This window comes from Micrasema longulum, unplaced genomic scaffold (genome assembly GCF_059751315.1).
Source record: "Micrasema longulum isolate JH-2025_06_02 unplaced genomic scaffold, ASM5975131v1 h1tg001071l, whole genome shotgun sequence".
Lineage (NCBI taxonomy): Eukaryota > Metazoa > Arthropoda > Insecta > Trichoptera > Brachycentridae > Micrasema > Micrasema longulum.
In genome coordinates, this window is record NW_028278259.1 from 279,288 (window position 1) to 301,970 (window position 22,683).

At 33.5% G+C, this 22,683-nt stretch overlaps 2 protein-coding genes across 2 annotated transcripts; both read right to left on the bottom strand.

Annotated features, from left to right (window-relative positions):
* Positions 1 to 7,998: 7,998 nt before the first annotated feature.
* Positions 7,999 to 13,519, bottom strand: LOC148277197 (trypsin, alkaline B-like). Its single transcript, XM_088233216.1, has 4 exons — positions 13,437 to 13,519; positions 12,377 to 12,551; positions 9,860 to 10,112; positions 7,999 to 8,580 (listed from the first exon to the last, which is right to left on the bottom strand). The coding sequence occupies exons 1-4, from the start codon at positions 13,480 to 13,482 to the stop codon at positions 8,287 to 8,289; spliced, it is 768 nt and encodes a 255-aa protein (XP_088089342.1). The 5' UTR covers positions 13,483 to 13,519; the 3' UTR covers positions 7,999 to 8,286.
* A 3,013-nt stretch (positions 13,520 to 16,532) lies between these two features.
* LOC148277198 (trypsin, alkaline C-like) lies at positions 16,533 to 21,687 on the bottom strand. The gene is made up of 4 exons (XM_088233215.1): positions 21,562 to 21,687; positions 20,897 to 21,071; positions 18,227 to 18,479; positions 16,533 to 17,491 (listed from the first exon to the last, which is right to left on the bottom strand). The coding sequence occupies exons 1-4, from the start codon at positions 21,605 to 21,607 to the stop codon at positions 17,198 to 17,200; spliced, it is 768 nt and encodes a 255-aa protein (XP_088089341.1). The 5' UTR covers positions 21,608 to 21,687; the 3' UTR covers positions 16,533 to 17,197.
* Between the last annotated feature and the right edge of the window lie 996 nt (positions 21,688 to 22,683).

Genomic DNA, 22,683 nt, shown 5'->3' on the forward strand with positions numbered 1-22,683 from the left:
TCTAAAGAAGGGAATATGAAAGTCTAGGCATTTACAGAGCTTATGACCTGTCATTGGCTGGTTTAAGTGACCACTTTACACACCGTATAACATTAACAATTTTGCCCATGTTTGAACATCTATATTCCTTTGATTCTTTCATCTGTTAGTATTTGTGAAGTTAAAGAGCTGAAACCTTTATTTATGCGGGTGAGATTTATCAAATTGAATTATTTCACCGACGTACTAGGCAACGCCTGAAAATTATTTTTTTGCAATTTCTATACTTCTTCATGGACCAGGTGGATTTACCAACCATATTTTGAGTTTGTTAAAATTTGTAGACAAGGACTGGATTCAACTCCCCGGGGAGCTGTCAACATTAACAAATAACAACAGACACGAAGAACATTTAAGAGGAGGTAATACAGAAGTCTAGACATATACAGGGCTTATGACCTGGTTTAATGGCTGGTGTAAGTAGCCACTTTACACACTGTGTAGCATTCACCATTCTGCCCATATTTGAACATCTATATTCCTTCAATTCTTTCATCTGTTAATATTGTGAAGTTAAAGAGCTGAAACCTGTATTTATGCGGGTGGGATTCATCTAATTGAATTATTTCACCTACGTACTAGGCAACGCCTGAAAATGTTTTTTTTTCAATTTCTATACTTCTTCATGGCCTGGTGGATTTATCAACAATATTTCGAATTTGTCCAAATTTTTGTAGACAAGGACAAGATTCAACTCCCCGAGGAGCTGTCAACATAAACATATAATTACAGACATGAAGAACATTTTAGAGGAGGTGATACAGAAGTTTGGACATCTACAGGGATTATTTATTTATTTATTTATGCTTTATTAAGTTAGTTCATAACATTTTAAGAACTAATATAAACTTTTAATAATATTTCAATTTTTTTATCAAAATTTCTCATTCATGTATTTTTTCAAATTAATTTTAAATATTTCAATTTTATCTATTTCTTTTATTTCTTCAGGTAACTCATTGTACAGCTTCAATCCCTTGTACAATGAGTTTTGAGATTCTGTTTTTTTCCTCATTGGTAATCTTATCTTTTTTTATCCCTTGTTTCATATGTATGACATTGTTGATTAAATTTTATTATTGTTTTTATTTTATTCATCCCCTTAATTATTTTATGTATAAAAATTGCCACATTATATTTAATGTGTTGCTTTACTGTGAGCAAGCCAATTTCTTTGTGCATTCTTTCTGCATTAGAATATATATTTTTTTTAGTATAATCCTCATTGCCTTATTTTGAAGAATTTGTGTATTTTGAATTTCTCCTTCATTACATAAAAAAATAATGGAAGAACAGAAATTAATGTGTAGACATATTATTGTTATATATATAAGAATACAACTTTTAAATCTATTACATTTCGTAATCTTCCCATAAATGAAATTTTTTTTGAAATATTTTATTTCTATTTAAATCTTAAAGTAGGGCACACATATCATACATATTGTTATGTGTGTTCTAATAATAACATTGCAAATATATTTAATTTATAAATTGTTTATCACATATGTCTTGACCATTATTTTAAATTTTGATATGTTTTTTTCTTCATAAATATTTTTTTCCATTTCGTAATACTTTTTAATTGCTTTAAATAAAATTGAATTTTGTGACTTTGCCTTTTAAATGGAAGTCTAATTTTGTTCTTTTCTCTAGTATTTTGATCGTGTTCATGCTGGTTCCGATCATTTTTTTTCCAAAATTCTGTTTTTTTATTAGAGTTTATAATTTTATGAATAAATATCATTGTATTGTAAAATATTCTTTGTTTATATGTTAATAATTTCATTTCATTTACTATCGACTTTACCCTCGTGTATCTGTTTTTTTACAAAATGATTCTAAAGGCTTTATTTTGTAATACAGTTAGTTTATCTATGTTTTCTTTGTTTGATAAAAATAAAATGCTACTACAGTAGTTAACGTGTGGTTCAATAATTGCTTTGTAAATAGTTTTGCAAGAGTCCTTATCAATAAATCTTCTGATCCTTATGACCTGTCAAAGTTACGTAAAAACATTATTTTTGTTTTTTGTCTTAGTTTGATAGTATATAGTTTATTGAACTACCCCAATCTGTTAACTCGCGATTGCTTGGATAGTAAAAACAATCGGTTTTTTGATACCTGAGATATTCATTCAGTGCAATAATCAAATTGTTAGATTTTTCACAGCGCAACTCGGTTGAGCCAATTATTGCTAGATAGGTTACTTTTACAGTATCGAATGATTTATTTATTCGCCTCGTTTAAAAACCACTTAACCATCATATCCTGGTTCGACAATCGTCACACGTGATCGATTTTTATTTCGTTTCTTTACCCGACTTGTAGTTGTCTATCAAATCAAATATTCCTACACGAGATTGTTGTCTCATGCTTTCCACAGATAAAACACAAGTTTTTCTGGTATTAAAATTTATTACAGTCGTAAAAAGAAGCTAATAAACGTTTCATGTGGATCCACACACAAAATACTTAGGATTTTTCTGATCATGATCAACCAAAGATGTAATTTTGATTTTTGATTTTTATTTTATTCCTCTTCTTTATTTAACAAAACCATCAAACACGTAATTATTTTAATGTTTATGATCCATCTGATTTTTTTGATTTAAATATTATTTATATAAAAGGAAAATACAAGATTTCTGAACTCTTAAAAGACTGTGGTAAATAATTTCTTTCCGCGCGGTGATGTAACATCGTGTTACCACTAGTAGAAGACGGAATATTCTAAAGCTAGGACATTTGAAAAAAAAAACATAGAAACATACAGTTTAATAATTCCTTTTCCTTAATTTATAAAAGTAAAATATGATTTAGCCCTGACAGAGCAAAAAAAATCATCAATTTAACAACAACAAACCATCACGCCGTTTCCCCGTTGGGGTAGGCATAGTGGATAGAAGGCCATATCACTCTGTCTTTGCATACAGAACTCGCTTCCTCTACAATCATACATCTTCTCATGCACGCACGCCGATTATTCCTACTCTTGACATGTCCATCTTAAAGTATTTGATGGACTTGATCGTGCCATGTCTTTCGGTCTCGGTTTTCCTCGTTTTTTGCATCCATCATCATTCGCATCGTAGATCCTTTAAGCAGTTCTTTTGCTTTCCATTCGCTCTACGTGCCCAAATTTCACCACTTTCTTTATTCTGTAGATAATGCAAATCTCAGCCTTACAAAGTTCACGGATCTCGACATTTGGGCACCTATTATACATTGTTTTACCACACATTTGCCTGAGGGATCGCATTTCCTATTCAATTCGCCACTCATAATTCACGCATGCGTCTCCCATCACTGTTAAAAACCGACTAAATTTGTGTCGCACAACACGGGCTACAAAACAGCGTCTCTGTCTTCTTTGTTTTGTGTTCAATCTTCGTGCTCTCTCTAATACAGATATATTGCTGTATTTGCAGACATTATTTTTCGGGTGGCAAGGTTAAATATTTTTTGTATTAAAATCCAGCATAGTTATACAAATTTAACTTTCCGAATCTGGTGTAAAAAGATAAATTTGAATATTACAAAAAATACAGCTTCATCATGTAAAAAAATAAAAGACATCATATTTTAAGTCTTGTATCGTATGTCAACTAGTGTGACATTCAAGCCACACAAGAGTTAATCAAAAACTATTTTTTCAAAAGACCATATTGCATGGCAGTCAAAATATATATATGCGTTTGTATGTGTTTTCTTCACGTTGCAAAGGAGCAACCGATCAATTTGGTTTTTTGCATAAGGATAGCCGGAGAGCAAGAAACTGTCATTGGCTACTTTTCATCCTGAAAAATAATTACTCCTTTGGTAAAATTATGATAGGAAAAATATATTTTTTGTGGAAAAATTAATTTAAATTAAAACAGAATAATGATCTTACGTCGCCATGGACTAAATGATTGTCGTTTTTTTCCAGCAATCGATAAAAGCTACTTTTTATAAAATAAAAAAAAATATATCGTTCCATCGGGAAAATTCTGCCTCTCTTTTTATCTCCCCTTCGAATTATTGTCATTTAAATCAAAATCGAAATGTCACTATCTAAATATTTAAGTTGTTCCTTCTTCCTTCTTCTTCTATTTCTCTTCTCTCTTCATAGTATAGTGTGGATTTTTAGTTAGTTTTTGTTTCAAATTTTCTATAAAATTCTGTATAATGACCTAGAATATGTCCCTGTAATTATAATTTATTTTCTCAAACTGAACGGTTTGAGTAGGTAGAAATAAAGATCATTAAGGCAAAATGTCCGCCCTTATATGGATATGAATTATATATTTATATATATGTATTGACTTTAAATGCTCTTCTTAATGCTTGGCAATCGCGATGGGAATCTTCCTCTTCAGGGAGGGTTACCTTTCTTTTTTTTCCTTCGATCCGTCAGCGCCTAGAATCTTCTTGGGTTATCCCCGATCACTGGACTACGCAGTTTTTATCAGGTCATGGTAAATTTAATCAAAAATTATTTGTTTTTAATATTGTTGACTCTCCTTCGTGCTGCTGCGGATATCCTAACCAATCTTCTGAACACATCCTGTGGTCTTGTTCCTTTCCTCTTCTCTATGATTACCGAATGGAGCTTCTCGCTACTATCCGTGGCCCTGTTATAGGTCCTGTCAGATATACAGATCTGGTGGCTTCTAAAAAGAATTTCATGGCTTTTAAAAAGTTTTGTAATCATTTCGGCGAATTGATCATGTCCAATCAATTTAATCCCAGTCAGTGAAGAATTCACTTCCCTCTCTTCTCAATCCAATGAAGTACATATTATGTACTTCTGGATTGCTTTCTTTCAGCACAAAGATGCAAAGGCTACCAGATTTCAGAGAGCTCCTTCGGGCAGCTTTTCTCGTTTGACAACGAGCAAATTTTCCGTGTATGTGGGCACCGCCAAGGAGACTTATGTCCTCAGATGCGGTGTGCGGTATGTGGTGGGTAAGCTGTATAACTAAATCGTTAATGGTTAGGACCTAGAGTTTGTTAATCTTCTTCGTCTCCATTGAGTTGGTCCATCATTAAATAAAAAGTAATATTCGACCTCCGGACGATGGCTCCTATGCTTTCAACTACCGTGATGTGAGATTACTGGTCGGCAATCAGATATGCGCAGACCTGTGTCTTTTGGTCATGTCGCATGAAGCGTGCGCAGCATGGCCTTGACCTCCATGGCCGCAAGACGCAAGGCCCGTGCCTGTAGCGCCTAGCGGGTTAGCACTCCTCGCACACACACACACGCACGTATCTTCTACACGGTGCCACATAAGTAATAGGCATAAATAATAAATAAAATAAGTTTAAACAGTAAAAATTTCAAACATATAAAATATAATAATCAAATAAAGGAAACATGCATTTAAATCACCAATATTAACTTTTGTCAGACTGTGATGTCACACAAGTCAACATGGGATACAAGTCTTTAATTATCTATCTTATTTTTTTAAATGATGAAGTCGTATTTTTTGTAATCTTCAAATTGACATTTTTACCCTGGATTTGGAATGTAAAATTTGTATCGCTATGCTGGATGTTAATACAAAAAATATCCGCTTATTCAGCAACATAAATGTATAAAAGAGAGCACGAAGATAGTACTCATAACAAAGAAAACAGAGACGCAGTCCTGTTGCAAGTGTTGTATCAAACAGATATCAGATTGATTCAGTTGGTTAAATACAGGGATGGGGGACGCACGCGCGTAATATGAGCGGCGTATTTATGATTTATAATTTATTTTGCTAAAACAGGGCTATTTTTTATATTTATTTGCATAAATTACGTAAAAAGAATTATTAAACAGAAAGTCTAAATGTTTTTTTTTCAATTTTTTTCAAATTTTCAAACATAAGAAGAATGGTGAATGTTACAGTAAGATGAATAGTCTTACGCTTCAGGTACCAGAAATATTTTGGTGTGAAGACACCCTTTTAAATAAATATTTAATATCATTGATTTCGGGAATCGAACCCGAGACCTCTCGCAGTGTAGGCAAACGCGCTGACCATTACACCACGAGGCAAAAAATACAATCCGACACTTAATTTCAGACATTTGAAAAAAAATATTAAGACATACTGTTTATTAATTCCTTTTCCAAAATTCGTAGAAATAAAAATATAATTTAGCATTGTTGTAGCAAAATAAATTATAAATTACAAAAATTCCGGTCATTTTACATGCGTGCGTCCCCCATAACAGTCAGTAACCGACTAAATCTGCTTGACAGAACTGACTTGACTGCACCGGTCACAGAACAGCGTCTCTGTCCTCCTTGTTATAAGTGCTGTCTTCGTGCTCTCTCTTATACAGATAAATTGCTATACTGGCGTCAACAACAGAGTATGAATAAAAAGTAATTTATTTTTTTTGTAAAATGAATGTAATAATCCGAGAGAGTTACTAAATAAAACTTCAAATAAAAAAAAATAAAAATGTCGGCAGAATGGTGAATATTAAGTATGTAAAGTGGGCACATAAACCAGCCAATGACAGGTTAAGTGCCCTGTAAATGTCTATATTTCTAAATTCCCTTCTTCCCAAAATGCTCTAATTCCCTGTTGTAATTTGTTAAATAAATAATTAATTTATGTACTCTTCTTTTGTGGCACGCAGTTCAAGCAAAGGTGTATGGGTAATAAAATAGATTAAACGTTCGTGGGAATGTGATGACAGATCATTGAACAGAACTCACATTTTTTTATTCCACATTTTTTTAGTATTAACTATCTGGAAACTTGATTCCTTAATTTATTAATCCAACTGTTATTCTGTATTCACGATTCCATCTAAGTCCTCAAGATCAGCGGACATACAACCCCGCTTAGATGCTATAATCGCAATATTTTTTTATTTAATTAAAAATTTAATCAATTTTTATTTTTAAAGTTGTTTATTTATTAATTAAAACGAGCCTTCATGGTGTTCAATTTTCAGAAAGAACAGCAAATAAAATGCGATTTTATTTAAAAAAAAAAAATCCTAAATTTATTTATTTCACATAAAACTTTATATTTTTTCTTTTCTATAAAAAACACCTCACTGGCCATAACCTGTGTCGAGGCATTCATTTACACTCTTTTTATATTATGTTCAAGTACATAATAAATAAATATAATGTAAAAAATAACATTGTAAACGCTGCTCTGCAGCACTGAAATTGAAAACTGAACACTTTATTATACAATTTCTAAAATTTTCTATTAGATTTCTGAACAGGTCTTAAAATAAAATGTTGACAAAACTTTTTTTTTTTTTAATTTAATGGCTTATATGTAATAAGGCTTTATATTGATTATTATTTTATGTTAATAGTCATCTATTAATTTTTTTGTAAATAAATTTTGTGTAAAAAATACGTATGCTTTTAATTCTTAATAATGTTTATATTACTTTTTAAATTTACGTAATTTCTTTAACTTTTTTCTTTGCAAAGGAAAAATAAGAAACCTGCTGAAAAGCCGGTTTCGCGGTTTAGTGGGTTTCATTATTTTTCCTTTTATATTTTCAGTCCATGTTTACCTTCTTAAATAAAAATAAATACCTACAAAAAAAAAAGTTTACCATGAGTAATGTTCCTTTGAAGTTTCGCGGTCTGGCCCTAAAACATCGTTTATAGCCATATGCCATAAGTCCGCCAATGTTTATATATAAATTTATTATTCAATAAGTAAACTAAAATAATGATATTAAAAAATATTTTGATAATATTTCATGTGTATTTCTTAAATTGTTTTATTTAGTTCATGCACTTAATATAATAACGTTTGGTCATTCTCTAAATGCACATGATCAGGTAAAGTTTAACAGCTCACGGTAAATGGACATATATAAAATTTCAAATAAGAAATACATTTTTACATTTATTTTTTGTAAATAAATCATTTTTAGTATCCTTTTTAAATGTAATGAAATAACATTAAGCTCTTGAGGGCAAATGACAAAATATTTTTTTTTTGTGAAAAACATTTATTAAAATACTTTGCACGAAATATTTATGTTTACTTTCGTAAGAAAAATATAATGAAGAAATCCATAAGTCAGGTGTGAAGTCATTCAACAAAAAAAACTCTATTCAGTTGGAGTTAGATATAAAAATGTTTGAGATACTTTTTATGTACATGAAATATATTTGAAAAACCACACGATTTAATCAGGTATTTAGATTGGACGTATATCATATGTTAGAAAATACCAGGATTCGAATTAAATAATGGTAGCTTCTAGTAGAGGTGATTAGACGTTGTTGTTGATCCAAATTCTGTACATGGGTACTCTGGTGTAGACTCCTGGATATTGTGGCTCTCCACAACCCATACCCCAGGAGTTGATTCCGACAAGGACGTTGTTGATGGTCATTGGGCCTCCTGTATCTCCCTGACAGGCGTCCACTCCCCCGATACCGATACGACCAGCGCACAGCATATTGTCAGTTACAGGGTTGATGCCGGAGTAGGCGTTGACGCATTGTGATTGATTCACGGACGGCACGGTCATCTTGTGCAGCTGAACTGGTATGGCTCCACCGGCCTTTAAAAATTACAAATATTATTAAAACCCTTTCAAAACAAAAGCCAAATATTGAACTTCATAGAACATTAAAAAAAACACAAGCCAATATAAATTTATTCTATCCACTGTCTTATTTGTCTACTAAAAATAAACATTTTGAAAACACACACACATGTTATTATTGTTGCGTGAATCTGCTCTAAGAAAACGGGAAGTGGGATGGGTAAAAATTTATGTGCAATAAAGGTGTGCAGAAGAAGAAAGTCGCAAATTTGAGTTGGAAGTAAACAGAATTAAAACAAAGCTCACGATCGTTGACAGAGTCAATATGCTACAACCATCAAATAGACTGCAAGACCTTAAAAAACTGCCAGATTTTGTTTGTTTAGGCTTATCCATCTTTGCAGGCGGCGCGTGCACATCAGAAATTAAAAGACGCACCCTAACCGCAATAAATCGCCATGACTAGACTGACTAAAAATTGGCAAGATTAAGGCATCTTGAAAGATACTAAAATGTTCATAGTGCATACGCTCGTGTTGCCAATATTCTTATATGGTGCAGAAACGTTGACAGTTAAAACAAGTGAATAGGAGAAAATAGATGCTTTCGAGATGCGGTGTTGGCGTCGAATGCTGAGAATACCATGGACAGCCAGAAGAACAAATGTCTCCATACTAGAAGAACTTAACGTAAAAATTTGCCTCTTGGCCACATGTTGCCAACGTATTCTGCAGTTCTTCGGACACATAGCTAAACGTAACCCAAAAAATCTGGAAAAAAATAATATCACGGGCAATATGCCAGAACGAAAAAGCAGAGGCAGAGCTGCAGCTCGATGGATCGACCAGGTGAAAACAACGACACGGATGACCTTATATGAACCTGTGAAGAGGGCGCATAGCCGTGAAGGGTGGAGACGCACTGTCGATGGAATGGCTGAAGAGAGTACCAATGATCACGACTCTCAGAACTGAGAAACGGCTGTAAAGAAGTAGTGTGAGTTGGTCCGAACACATTACGATACATAGTTGGAGTCTTAAACTGGTAATCTCAGCATAGAAAAGATCTACTTCTCTTCTGCTATTTTTCGGCTGTTCAACAGACTAATCAACCTCCCACAGGCAACATGACCGTAAATTAGTCCTGAATTCAGGAATTAAAAATCGTTTGTATTGCCTCAATGTTCTGCAAACTTGGATTTTTTTTTAGTAATCTCTAATGCTATAATTTTGTATTGTGAAAGTAAAAAAAAACTTAACATGCAGAAAAAGAATAAAAAGGTATATTAACTTACAGTCAGTCTTCCCCATCCAGTCACAAAACAAGAAGTGCCATCTATAACAGGAAGTCCCTGTGCTGGAAGTGTTACGGTGGTAACACTTTTTCCAAGAGTGATCGGTCCAGTCAGGTATAGAATAGCCAAATCGTTATTCAGATCATTGCTGTTATATTGCTCGTGAATCTTGAATCTAGAAACTTGGATCACCTGTCCTTCTGAGTTGTGGAAGGAAGAACCAGCGCGGATTCTCCAGCGAGCTGGACTTGTTCTATAAATTTATTTTAAAAGTGCCAGCGAATAAGTATAGCGTATAATAAAAAAATATTCAATCCTATAATGTACAGTAAACCTGAAATTTCGCAAGTTCCTTTTCAATACCTATCTATGTGGTGTCTTAATGTACAGCTGCGTGACACGATGCCTATCCAAAAGATACAAAAATACCAGAGGCTTTCGGGATGTGGTCCCATAGAAGAATTCTGAGAATTTCATGAAGAGATCGCGTCACAAATGACGAGGTTCGAAGGAGAATCGAACGAGGAAGGCACCCGCTTTAAACAATTTTCGGAAAACGTACTAGATGGATTGGATACAGTGTGTTTCGAGGGATTCATGTAGAAGTAATAGAGAGGATGCCTTAGCGCTCAAACGACAGAGAGCGTCCTCGCCGAGAACGACTCCAGGATTTATGCGAAGATATTATAAGCTGCAGGTCATATGACGACAAGAGGGCCGAACAGGACAGATCAAAGCGGCAAAGAAAATACAGCTTTGCTGCAAACCATTTCATCTTAGAGAATTTAAACCGGAGTGTATTAGAATTGGATTTAAAAATATAGGTGCAAATCAGCACTACAGATTTCCTAATGAAAACATTCATTTTGCTATCCTTTTGCGCCTTCGAGAAAGGTTTGATTATCACTAAATTGTAATTTTCCTTAAGTGAAATAATACGTCCTGTACGGTCTTTTGGTCTTAACATTATCTCATAATATTCAATAATAAATTAGGTACAATATTTTAAATGTGTCCAAAGGTTTGCAGACAAAAGACTGAAAGACATATTCCCTTCTCTGAAATGTTCTCCATTTCTGTTGGAATTTCTTAATTTTTATGACTTCCTAGGGGGTAAAATCCAGTTTTTTGTCTGTAAACATTTGGACAAACTCAAAATATTGTAATAAAACCAACTGGTCTAAAAACTTAATAATTGAAAAATTGTTTTCAGGCGTTGCCTAGTTTGTGAAGTAATCTAACCAGGTGAATCTCTTCACAACAATAAAGGTTTCATCTCTTTAACTTCACTTAAATCAACTGACGCAAGAAGAAATATGAATTTTCGAACACAGGCAAAATGGCGAATGTTTCACAGTGTGTAAAGTGGCCACTTAAACCAATCCATGACAGGTCATAACCCCTAGACTTCCAAATTACCTTCTCTGAAATGTTCTCCATCTCTGTTGTAATTTGATAATAAATGAGGTAAGTAATCATCGTTTCCCGATTTATACAAATAGCGCAAGGGCAGTGCATTGGTATCTCAATTGCCGCGTATCTGGATCCCTTTTGTTACATGGAAGGTAAGACTAACAGTGATCAGTCGTACGCTTGGGAGACTAGTCCCGGGAAAATGAAATATTGCAGAATAGAAGAGCTCTTAAAACGAGTATTTGACGTCCACTCTATTGGGAATCAAACTCGGTAATTCATGAGTGGTAGGCGAACGAACCAACTGGGGATGCATCGGCTTTTCAACAATCAAAAACAAGTGTACGTAAGCCAAGAACAATTCAAGAGCTAAAGGATGAGATAATTCGGCACATTAACGACATTGAACTTCAATTATGCCTAAACGTCGTTGAAAATATGGACCATCGGATGCCACCAAAGTTGTGGCGAGCATTTGGCCGATATTTTGTTTTACTCATAATTGTCAAAACAAAAAAAATAGATTATTCTCTGAAAACTTTTTGTATTTTTTACAATTAAAATCGTGCATTATGGTTGGACCGCCCTTTACATAGTTTTAGCAAACATTTGCCTGAGAGATCTCATTTTGTCAGCATTTGGTCTACTTTCGTTCCGGTTTTTCCTAGTCTTTACTTTGCTCCCATACATCAGGATCGGGACCAGGACTCCATTATTAAGTTCTAATGTTGCCTTTGCGACAAACATTTATTTGCCAATGTCAATTTAAGGGCACCGTTCCTTCATTCAATATCTTCCTCGCCCTTCTATCAATATCTTCCTCACGCATTCTATCCCTAGTAAACATACTTCCTAGATATAAAAATTCTTCTACCTGTTTTGGCATAACATTCACAGTGATTTCACATTACGTCATACTTTCATTTCATTCAAAAACTATCACATTCGATTTATCGACATTAATCAGCAAATCACTTCCCTTGCATACATCGTAGACTTTGTTCTTTCATCCCTTTCAAAACCCATTACTTTCGGTTTATCAACGTTCATTCATTCGCTTTTCTTGCATGCATCGAGGATTTTGATAAAAAATTAATTGCTTACCCGTAGACGCATTGAGCTGAAGAAAGAATTGCAGATTTTCCAATGATAACTCCGCCACACGCTTGGTTGAAGATGCCATTATTGTTGTTGTCATATAGAAGTGCTACTTGCCAAGGAGCATCACTGATGTCAGCTAATGAACCTCCAACAATTCTGGCCTCGGGTAGGATTGCGGCTGAATTCAAACAAATGCTCAATTGAAATGTATCGTAGCTTTGTCAATTAAAATTAACACATATACGGCTTTATATACAGAATGCAACGGAATATAGTAATTTGTTTTATTGATATGGTAGAATTCGATTGATTTTAAATGGCTATGAATGATATATCTAGGCAGCCTTGGAACTTTATCTGTAATATTATATTAATTTAGATAAGATAGGCAAATACGATACTCCAGCCACTAACATGTAATAAAATTAAAAAATTATATAAATAATTTATTTCAAACAATATAAAACAGTAAACTGTTACATGTACATAAGAATATCTTTGTAGTGCTGATATTTTAAAAATATCTTATTTTTTCCGCATCCGCTCCTAGAAGGAGCTTTTGGACATCACCTGACGCCTCCAAAAGACCTTATTGTCAGACAGCACTCTCGCCTAAAGTCAAAAGATCGTCATCGGTGGCCTTCCAGGACGCGGGAGCTCGCAGCTGTAAAGTGGAGGCGACTCGGGTTGAGGTTCTCCCGAGGAGCGCGTGTTTAAGAGAGGTCCATCGCCGCATCCTCAAGACGCTCGTTGTAAGAGGCTACTGCGTCCATTCGCGGACTTCAGTGTTAGGTTATAAAATCGAACCACTCTATGCCTAATATTCTCCCCAGGGACTTTCTCTCAAAACTCCGAAGTTTGGTGTTTTGAGCTTTCGTCAGGTGCCAAGATTCACACCCATATAGAAGTGCTAGCATTGTATAACACTTCGAGATAATCGAATACATTCAAAAATTGAATAACTTTCGGCAATCGTAATACATTGAAGTTTATTAATGGATTTCGGAGAGAACTTTTAAAAAAACATACACAAAAAGCATAGTTAATATATGTCGATGCTTACCATTTGTGCAGGTAAAAAGAACCACCAGCAAAGTGAGTCGAAACATTTTGATTTTTTAGTGACACTCCTTACCTATGTTCCGCTATTTAAATAGTGTCTGATTACTCATTTGTTACAGATAAGCTCTTACAACGAAGATAGCAAAAAGTTTAAACTTATCATACTTATTTACCCACGCACCGGCCATGCCCATGTGGTTGTTTTTTTTATCATTTTATTTTATTATTATACACATGTATTGTTAAAGTATCTAATTGTAAGAAAAAGAAAAAAAAATGTTTTTTCAAACATGATAATAAATATTGATGAATTAGATTTATAACGTCTATCTTCACCGTTTTCCGGTCAACGTTTAGTATAAAAGGGTATCATAACGTTATTGAATTATTTTTATTTTTTAGTAAGAACAAAGTTGCGTTAGTAACGGTGTTAATATATTTTTTCTGCGACGTCGGACAAATTTTAAACAAAGGTTTAAGAAATGCGTATTTTGAATTACTTGAAAACGAGACGTTTAGCGTCCTATGGGATAAACAGCACGTATGACGTTTTGGCTCCAATCATGTACGAAACTTTTATTAGAATCGCTGTCTGCGGTCAAAACGCGTCACGTCAAAATGACGTGTTCCCAACTAGGAGACATTTTGTATGGACTCATTTTAAAAATTATAAATGAAAACTTTTTTTAATACAATTATGGTTAGATCATTAGAATCATAAAAATCTACTCTAAATATACATTGCATTTTCAACGTTGATCCCGACTGGTAAAAATACCCGTTTCTGCTACAGTTAAGCTTATATCGTTTAATTAGACGATGTGTGATCGAAATACATCTTAAGCTCGTATTACATATATCAGAAAATGGTTATTATGAATAAATATTCTGTCGCGTAATACACGAATTAAGTGATTTTTTTGGTAAAATTTAAATAACTCAAAACATGTCCATTTATCAATAAACATATTAGTCAAGATTTGTGCATTCATGAATTAATTGTCAACTTAAACTGTCAACGCGTATTTGTTGTTGCTTTTGTCAGTTCATTTGTCTGTCTCATTTATTTTCCTGCTCTTTTTTACTTCAGTGAGTGAGTGAATTTAAATATGTTGTATGATCCATGTTTAATAGATCCATGAATTCCGATGTTGAATGTTGTTGATCGCAGAATAATATTTTTGGTTGTCAGTAGTCGCATCGTTACAAGGTAGCTCATTTTGCTAACTGTAAAACAGCAAGGTAAACGGCCATGATTTGGTACCAAGAATTATTGTACAAGAAACTTACCAATATAATACGAGCTTTATTCTTATATTTATTTTTCCATTATAAATATTTAAAGGCCAATATGATCCTTGGAAATACGGCAGACTCACGGATCAGAGGTCCCAGGCTCGAATCCTGGTCTTTAATAACTTTATTCTTATTACCTAGCATTAACTTATTTTCAACTAACTTTAATGCCTCCAAACCAAAATATTTGGGTAAATCTAGACTGCGTGTGCCAAAAATGCCCATTATTATGGAAAGTACTGTCGACATTTCAAAATGGACCTTTTAAATATAGAACGTAAATAACCAATTAGAATAGTCAGCCTTCTATCTCGTTTTTACTTACGGTCATCATATCGATTTTCTGTGTTAATAGTGCTGTATCAAAACAATTCATATTTCACGTAATAAAATTACGATTTTTGACCAATCTTACCATTTAAGCAGCTTTATTACTCGTTGGTGCGAAGCCGACTTCAGTGTGGATCTCTGATCTGGGCGCCTCACGAATCAAAATACTCCGTTATGCTGGAGATGGTTCAGAATAAATTTCTGAGGTATCTTTACTTAAGGAGGTACGGGTACTATCCGTGGTTAGACTTCATACTGAGAATGCTTGGCTATATTCGTTTGGAGAAAAGAAGAAATAAATATGGAATCATCTCCCATCCACCATCAAAGATATTACTACAGTATCTCCGTATAAATCACGTCTGAAGAAACGTCTCCTTTCTCTTCCTTTATCTTTCCTTCTTTTCTGTTTACTTATTTTATTACCTGATCCCTATTTTTATGTTTTTCTTATCTTATTATTTAAAATGTTGATTCGCGGTTTTTAGAATTTAATTTTTCTGCTTTTAATGCCTTATCACTGTCAGAGCACCTCCATCTTTATAGTCAATTTGTTTCTCACCATCAGTAATGTTTTCCCATTTGTGATGGTGATTAAATGTATTAATTTAGTAACTCGTTAGTAGACCAGGAAAACCGAGTATTTTTAAGCAAACCAGAGCTGTCGCCACTCCTTCATCAGCTAATATTTAACAATTTATACAGGACAACCCTTTCACGATAATTAGCAGCTTTAATTCTTGTGTGGCTGTGATGTCACACTAGTCGACATGAGATACAAGACTTGATATATCACTCTTATTGTTTTAATGATTGAGTCGTATTTTTTGTAATCTTCAAACGGACATTTTTCAACGGGATTTTGAAAGTAAAATTTTAATAACTATGCTGGATGTTAATAAAAAATATTCTTGCTACGTGAATAATAAATGTCCGCTAATTCAGCAACACGTTTGTATAAGAGAAAGCGAAAAGATAAAACTCATAACAAGGAAGACAGAGACGCTGTGAGTGTGTTGTGTAAACCAGATTCAGTCGGTTGATGACAGTGATGGGAGACGCACGCTCGTAATATGAGCGGTTTATTGGTAAATTTTAATTTATTTTGCTATAACTGGGCTAAATTATATGTTTATTTGCATAAATTTTGGAATAGGAATTATAAAACACTACATTTTTTTTTCAAATGTCTGAACTTTAGAATATTCCATCGTTTACCAGTGGTAGCACGATGTTACATCACCGCGCGCAAAGGGATTATTTACCACAGTATTTTAAGAGTTAAAGACATCCTGATTTAAACATCTATCAAAATGTAAACAAACAGCAGGACTACAAACATCCATTTGTTTTTGGTCGGTTAGAAGATATCTTCTAACCGACCAAAAACAAGCTATATAGCTTAAAGCTACAATTTCGCCGATGTGTAATGTATGAATGTGTATGTTGAACAAAAAATTAAATAAAAAAATCAATAAAAAAACTTTAATTGTGTTGAACGCTAAAATGTATTATAATTACGTAGGCGTCCACCGATTTTAACATACAAATTAAACTGATTTGTATTGAATCTAATATATTTATTATTCTTAATAGAGTAACATATGATCGAACTCTAGATGCACATAAGGTCAGATACAGTTTAACAGCCCCCGATCAATGCATATGTGTAATTTTATTGTATATTTAGTAACTATGCGTATTATAAAATTTCTAATAACAAATAGAATTTTAAATCTTTTTAATACATCAATATTTTTTACTATCCTTTTTAAACCTATCTACCGTGAAACATTATAATTTAAATTCAGTAATACAATAGACTTGAACACTTGAAGCAAATTAAATATTAAATATATATTTATTGTAATAATAAGTTAGTAAATACTTAGAATGAAATATTTAATTTACCATTCGTAACATGAACATTCACAAAAGTAACAAAAAAACTATATCGAAATTTTGAATAAAACCCAATATATTTGAAATTAGATTTAAATGTTTGAGATACTTTCAATCTACATTAGATAAATTTGAAAAATACGCGAATTGATCATGTGTTAGGATTTGATGAAAATGATATGTTGGAAAATACATCGATACAAATGAAAAATGGTTGCTTCTTTCGGGAGGTGATTAAACGTTGCCGTTGATCCAAGTTCTGTACATGGGTACTCTGGTGTAGACTCCTGGATATTGCGGTTCTCCACATCCCTTGCCCCAAGAGTTGATTCCAATGAGGATGTTGTTAATGGTCAGTGGGCCTCCTGTATCTCCCTGACAGGCGTCCATTCCCCCGATACCGATACGACCGGCGCACAGCATGTTGGCAGTTACAGTGTTGATGCCGGAGTAAGCGTTGACGCATTGTGCTTGACTCACCGATGGAACGGTCATCTTGTACAGCTGAGTTGGGATGGTTCCACCGGGCTTTAAAAATAATAAATATTTTGAGAACTCTTAATAAACAAACGCCGAATATCGCAATTTATAGAAGATTAATAAAAACACAACATGTCTTGCTTTTTACTTTTTAACCAAGATCTTTAAAAATTCATAAGACGCTGCAGCAGAGAATTTAAAAAACGTCATCATCTAGAATAGTACTTAGACGTAATAGACGTAGATATGAGTGATAGTTAGTACGTTTTTTTGGTCAGAATTTTAATGGATTTATATATTTTGAATGGGTTTATTTATTCATTGTTAATTGATACGATAATGCACACCTGTTAATTATAATTATTTGAAAAACATAAGGAAAGTACATAAAAGAAAATGTATAGGGCCAACATGTAGGCCATAAATAATATAAAAAAACAAAGACAACTAAATTACCTCTTCACATTACTATATATAGGTAGAGAGGAATAGTCTAAAACTGGTAATTTCAGCATTCAAAAGATCTACCTCTATTGATAGGCCAGTGGAGGTAGATCAACGTAAATGGGCATCATCAACGTAAATTCGTCCAGTAATCTAAAATAACAAATGGTCTGTGTTGCCAGGTTCTTAGTTGTAGTAGTTGTTCGGTGCATATAATTTTATGCGTTCCAGAATGGGAATTATTTTTTGGTTATCCTTGGGGGTGTAAATTTATTTTGTGAAAGTTAAAAAAAAAACTGATTATGCTTGAAAAATAAGTAAGAAGGTTAATTTACTTACGGTGAGTCTTCCCCATCCAGTAACAAAGCAGGGAGAGGCATCTGGAAACGTAAGTCCCTGAGCGGGAAGGGTTACGGTGGTGGCGCTTGTTCCAAGAGTGATTGGTGTAGCCAGGTATAGAATGACCAAATCATTATTGAGATTATTGCTATTATATTGCTCGTGAATCTTAAATCCAGAAACCTGGATCACCTGACCTCCAGAGTTGTGGAAGGAAGAACCAGCGCGTATTCTCCAGCGGGCAGAACTTGTTCTGTAAATTCAGTTGAATAAGTGTCAGCAAATAAGTAATATGTTTAAAAAACAAAATGAATATTATAACATAACATTATAATGTAGACCTAAAATCTCACAAGCTTCTTGTCAAGACCTTTATTTTTTTTTCTTTTTTTACAATAAACATAAGTTATAAAACAGAGTATCAAAAAAATAAAGCATAATTACATAGCAATGAAATACATATTAATAGTAAACAAAAAATCTCACAAAGGCATGGCCTGTTCGTGGGTATACAAGAAAATGATAATTAATTTTTGCTCCTATAATAAATAATAGACAGTTATATAATGCTTTTGTGTAACATAAGAAAAAAAAAATATTCTGTAATATATAATATTGTATTTTTTTATAGTAATTAAAAAAGCAAATAAAAAAATATTTGAAAAAACACAAAAATATTCCTTATTATTAAAGGGCAATAAAATATATAATAGAAAAAAAGAGTTCATATCTTTAGTTTGAAACTAGGATTGTGAATGTTTTTTAAAAGAAGGAAAATTTTGAAAGTTTGGAATCAATGAAATATAACCAGTAAAAAAAGAATCAAAAATTTTTGGGCCAATAAAATATGCATGTCTCTGTGCGAGCCTCACCCATGTATTCTTTCATTATATTCAATAACAAATTAAGTAAGTCATCATTATTTCCCGATCTATAATCAACGATGCATAGGGCAGTGCATTGGTGCCTACTCCAATTGCAGCGAATCTGGAACATTTTTCATTTGATTGATCAAATCTTTTCATTGATCAGTGGTCACTGTGGTCAGTCGTGCGCTTTGGAGATTAGTCCGCGAAAATGAAATACGAGCAGTACAGTGTACAACCACCCTTAAATATTTCACGTTCACCCTGCTGGGAATCAAACCCGGGACCTCATGCGTAGTAGGCGAACGTAACAACTACCACACTGCGAGGTGGACTTATCTTAGCTCGATTTTCTCTTTATATATTACATATTACATTTTATTACATATTTTATTAGTACGAAATTTTCCCAATCAGCAAAAGTGCTGGTATGAGGGGATATTATATAAAATAACACAATAGTTTAAATATAAATTCGATAAGATAACATCACATATCACTCGTCTCACGGGCTGTAAGAACTGTTTTATTTAGGTGTTTTTTAAGTAAGTACATGTCTTGTATATTTTTTAGATCATTAGAAAGTGAATTGTAAAAATTAAATAAAATTTTCTAAAGGTTAAGCCGAAAATACTTCTTTGGGATTCTGGTTCCTTTTTTTTGTATTTATTTTTATTTAAGAAGGTAAACATGAACAGAAAATATGAAAAGAAAAATAAAGAAACCCTGTAAACCGCGAAGCCGCCTTGTCAGCGGGTATTCACACACAAAGGTGTATTAAAAAAGGAACATTTTACATGATAGATATAGTATGGGCAATTAAAGGTATCAATGATAGCAGGACGCCAAATGCCTTACAATCTTCAAGTGGATCGGAAGGACTGTTGACGAATATCAACAGTCCGCTTTCTCCTGACGAGTTTTCTGTGGTTTCCTCGTCACTAGAGCAAATGGGGAGAAGCTCTTGAAACAGGCCACAGCCGAAACACCCACCCCATTCCTAATATATTGTAAACAAAACAATCCATCACGCCGTTTCCCCGTAAGGGTAAGCAGAGACCTCCTTTTCTTCCTACTCTTGACATGTCCATCTTCAAGTATTTTATGGACTTGATCGTGCCATGTCTTTCTCGGTCTTCCTCGATTTCTGCATCTATCAACATTTGCATCGTAGATCCGTTTAGCCGTTTTTTCGCTGTTCATTCGCTCTACATGTCCAAACCAACGCAGCACCCCTTTATACCATACTTCGCTTTCATACATTAGAGTTGGCACTAGAACTCCATTGTGAACTGCTAGTTTAGCCTCCTGCGATAAAAATTTGTTTGCGAAGTGCACCGTTCACCCTGTTCCCGGCACTCATCCTCCTTTCAATATCTTTCTCGGTCTTTCCATCCCTAGTAAACATACTTCCCAGATACACAAACTCTTCTACCTGATTCAGAATATCTCCGTTCACACTGATCTCACATTTAGTTATATTTTCATCCCTTTCAAAAACCATCACTTTCGATTTATCAACATTCATAAGCAAATCGCTTTTCTTGCATACATCGTAGACTTTTGTTACCAAGAATTGCGGGTCTTCTTTGCTGCTAGCAAGAAGCACGGCATCATCCATGTAAACACATAATCATGTAAACATATCAACTAAATAAAGTCTTTCGTTTAAATGAATTTAATAGATCATTGAAAACAAAGAAAATAAAATAATAAAAATAAATAAAAAATGACAGTTGAACCATGATATTAACAAGATTTTTTTAGTTTATGTTAGTCAAACTATAACAAATCAATTGCTTACCCATAGACACATTGAGCCGAAGAAAGAATTGCAGATCTTCCAATAATGACTCCGCCACACGCTTGGTTGAAGATCCCACTGTTGTTGTTGTCATATAGAAGTGCTACTTGCCAAGGGGCATCATTGATGTTGGCTAACGAACCTCCAACTATCCTGGCCTCGGGTAGGATTGCGGCTAAATCGAAACAAATACTCAATAGAAATCAATAATCACTTAATCAATGAAAATCAACACTAGGTTTCATACTACATTTAAAAAATAGTAATTGGATTTGTTTAATATTGTAAAAATTAATTGCTTTTAATTGTCATTTATTATGTTTTTGGCAGCAGCTTAAAACCCTTACCTAAATATTAAATTATATTTATTTAGATAAGATAGTAAAACCTGATACTTTTGCTACTAAAATCTGATAAAGATTTAAAATGATATTATTTATAAAAAATGATAGGTACGAATGAAGGTGAAAAAAACAGGCAAACTGTTGCACGTGCTTGAGAATATAATCGTAGATATTATTTATATTATATAAATAACTTCACAAGTTGAATACCTTTTAAGCAATCATAATACATGAATTAAGTATTGTATTGTATTGTATTGTAAAGGAATTAAAAATCTTTATTTACATAAAAATTATTGTTAAAAATATGACGATGCTTACCATTTGCGCCGGCAAAAAGAGCTACCAATAAAGTGAGTCGGAACATTTTGTTTTTTAAATGACACACTTTACCTGTGTTCCACGCTATTTAAATAGTATCTGATGACTAACTTGCTACAGATAAGGTCCGATTCTAATAAATGAATCGGATTACTGATTAACAGTTCTCACAAGGAAGATAAGACGATAATATTTACAATTAATTGGTAACAGAATCAAAACGAATAATATGTAATTGAAAAACTAGATTTAAAACGTGTACCTTTAACATTTCCGGTATTAGTTTAAGATAATGAAGAACTCCAGCCTGACGGTAAATTGGATACAATAAATGTTTTCTTGCGCGCAATAAAAATTGGAGCAATTGGAGAATCGTACTACAAAGCTTCCTGAAAATGAACAAAAAAAATAAATAAAAACGTATTACTTTAAACGACGCCAGTGGTTCACATGAATCAACCAATAATAAGAGAGTTTTTAAAAATAAAAAAATATTTTATTCAAAAAACATAGTCATACGAGGGTTGCCTGAAATGTTTCCGACCTCAACATGAAGAGGGCAGCACTTGTCAACGAAAGTTGGGGAATGTGTTTGCGCCTGCGTTGAAATTAACTCATAAAAAATTTGGACGTTTTGGACGCGCAACTATTTTTTGACAGTCGTTTGAGTTAGTTTTTATAAGTGTTTTTGTAAAAATGAAAAAATCCAGTATCGAGCTGTTATAAAATATTTATTTTTGAAAGGCAATACGCCTACGAAAATTAAAGACAAGTTGGACCCTGTGTACGTGGATTTTGTTTCATCATTTACCACAGTAAAATTTTGGGCAGCTGAATTTAAACATGGACGTACCAGCTTGGATGACGATGAACGTTTGGGATGACCAAAATCTGCAACCACAAAAAATATCATCGCTCGAGTTCACCAAATGGTGCTGAACAACCGTCAGATAAGGGTAAAAATTAAAGTCTATGAACATGTCCAAAGAACGTGTTTGTTGCATATTAAAATAAGATTTGGGCATAAGAAAGCTGACCGCGCGCTGGGTGCTGAGTTTGCTCACTCCAGACCAAAAACGTGTTCGAATTAACATTTTCACCGTTGGAGCAGTTAACGCGCAA

Coding starts and splice junctions, on each gene's coding strand:
- LOC148277198 (XM_088233215.1), bottom strand. CDS start 21,607: ATGTTCCGACTCACTTTATTGGTAGCTCTTTTTGCCGGCGCAAATG. Junction 18,480..20,896: donor TCGGCTCAATGTGTCTATGG/GTAAGCAATTGA, acceptor CTGAATTTACAG/AACAAGTTCTGCCCGCTGGA. Junction 17,492..18,226: donor CTGGATGGGGAAGACTCACC/GTAAGTAAATTA, acceptor TTATTTTTAAAG/CCCGGTGGAACCATCCCAAC.
- LOC148277197 (XM_088233216.1), bottom strand. CDS start 13,482: ATGTTTCGACTCACTTTGCTGGTGGTTCTTTTTACCTGCACAAATG. Junction 10,113..12,376: donor TCAGCTCAATGCGTCTACGG/GTAAGCAATTAA, acceptor ATAAATTTATAG/AACAAGTCCAGCTCGCTGGA. Junction 8,581..9,859: donor CTGGATGGGGAAGACTGACT/GTAAGTTAATAT, acceptor TAATTTTTAAAG/GCCGGTGGAGCCATACCAGT.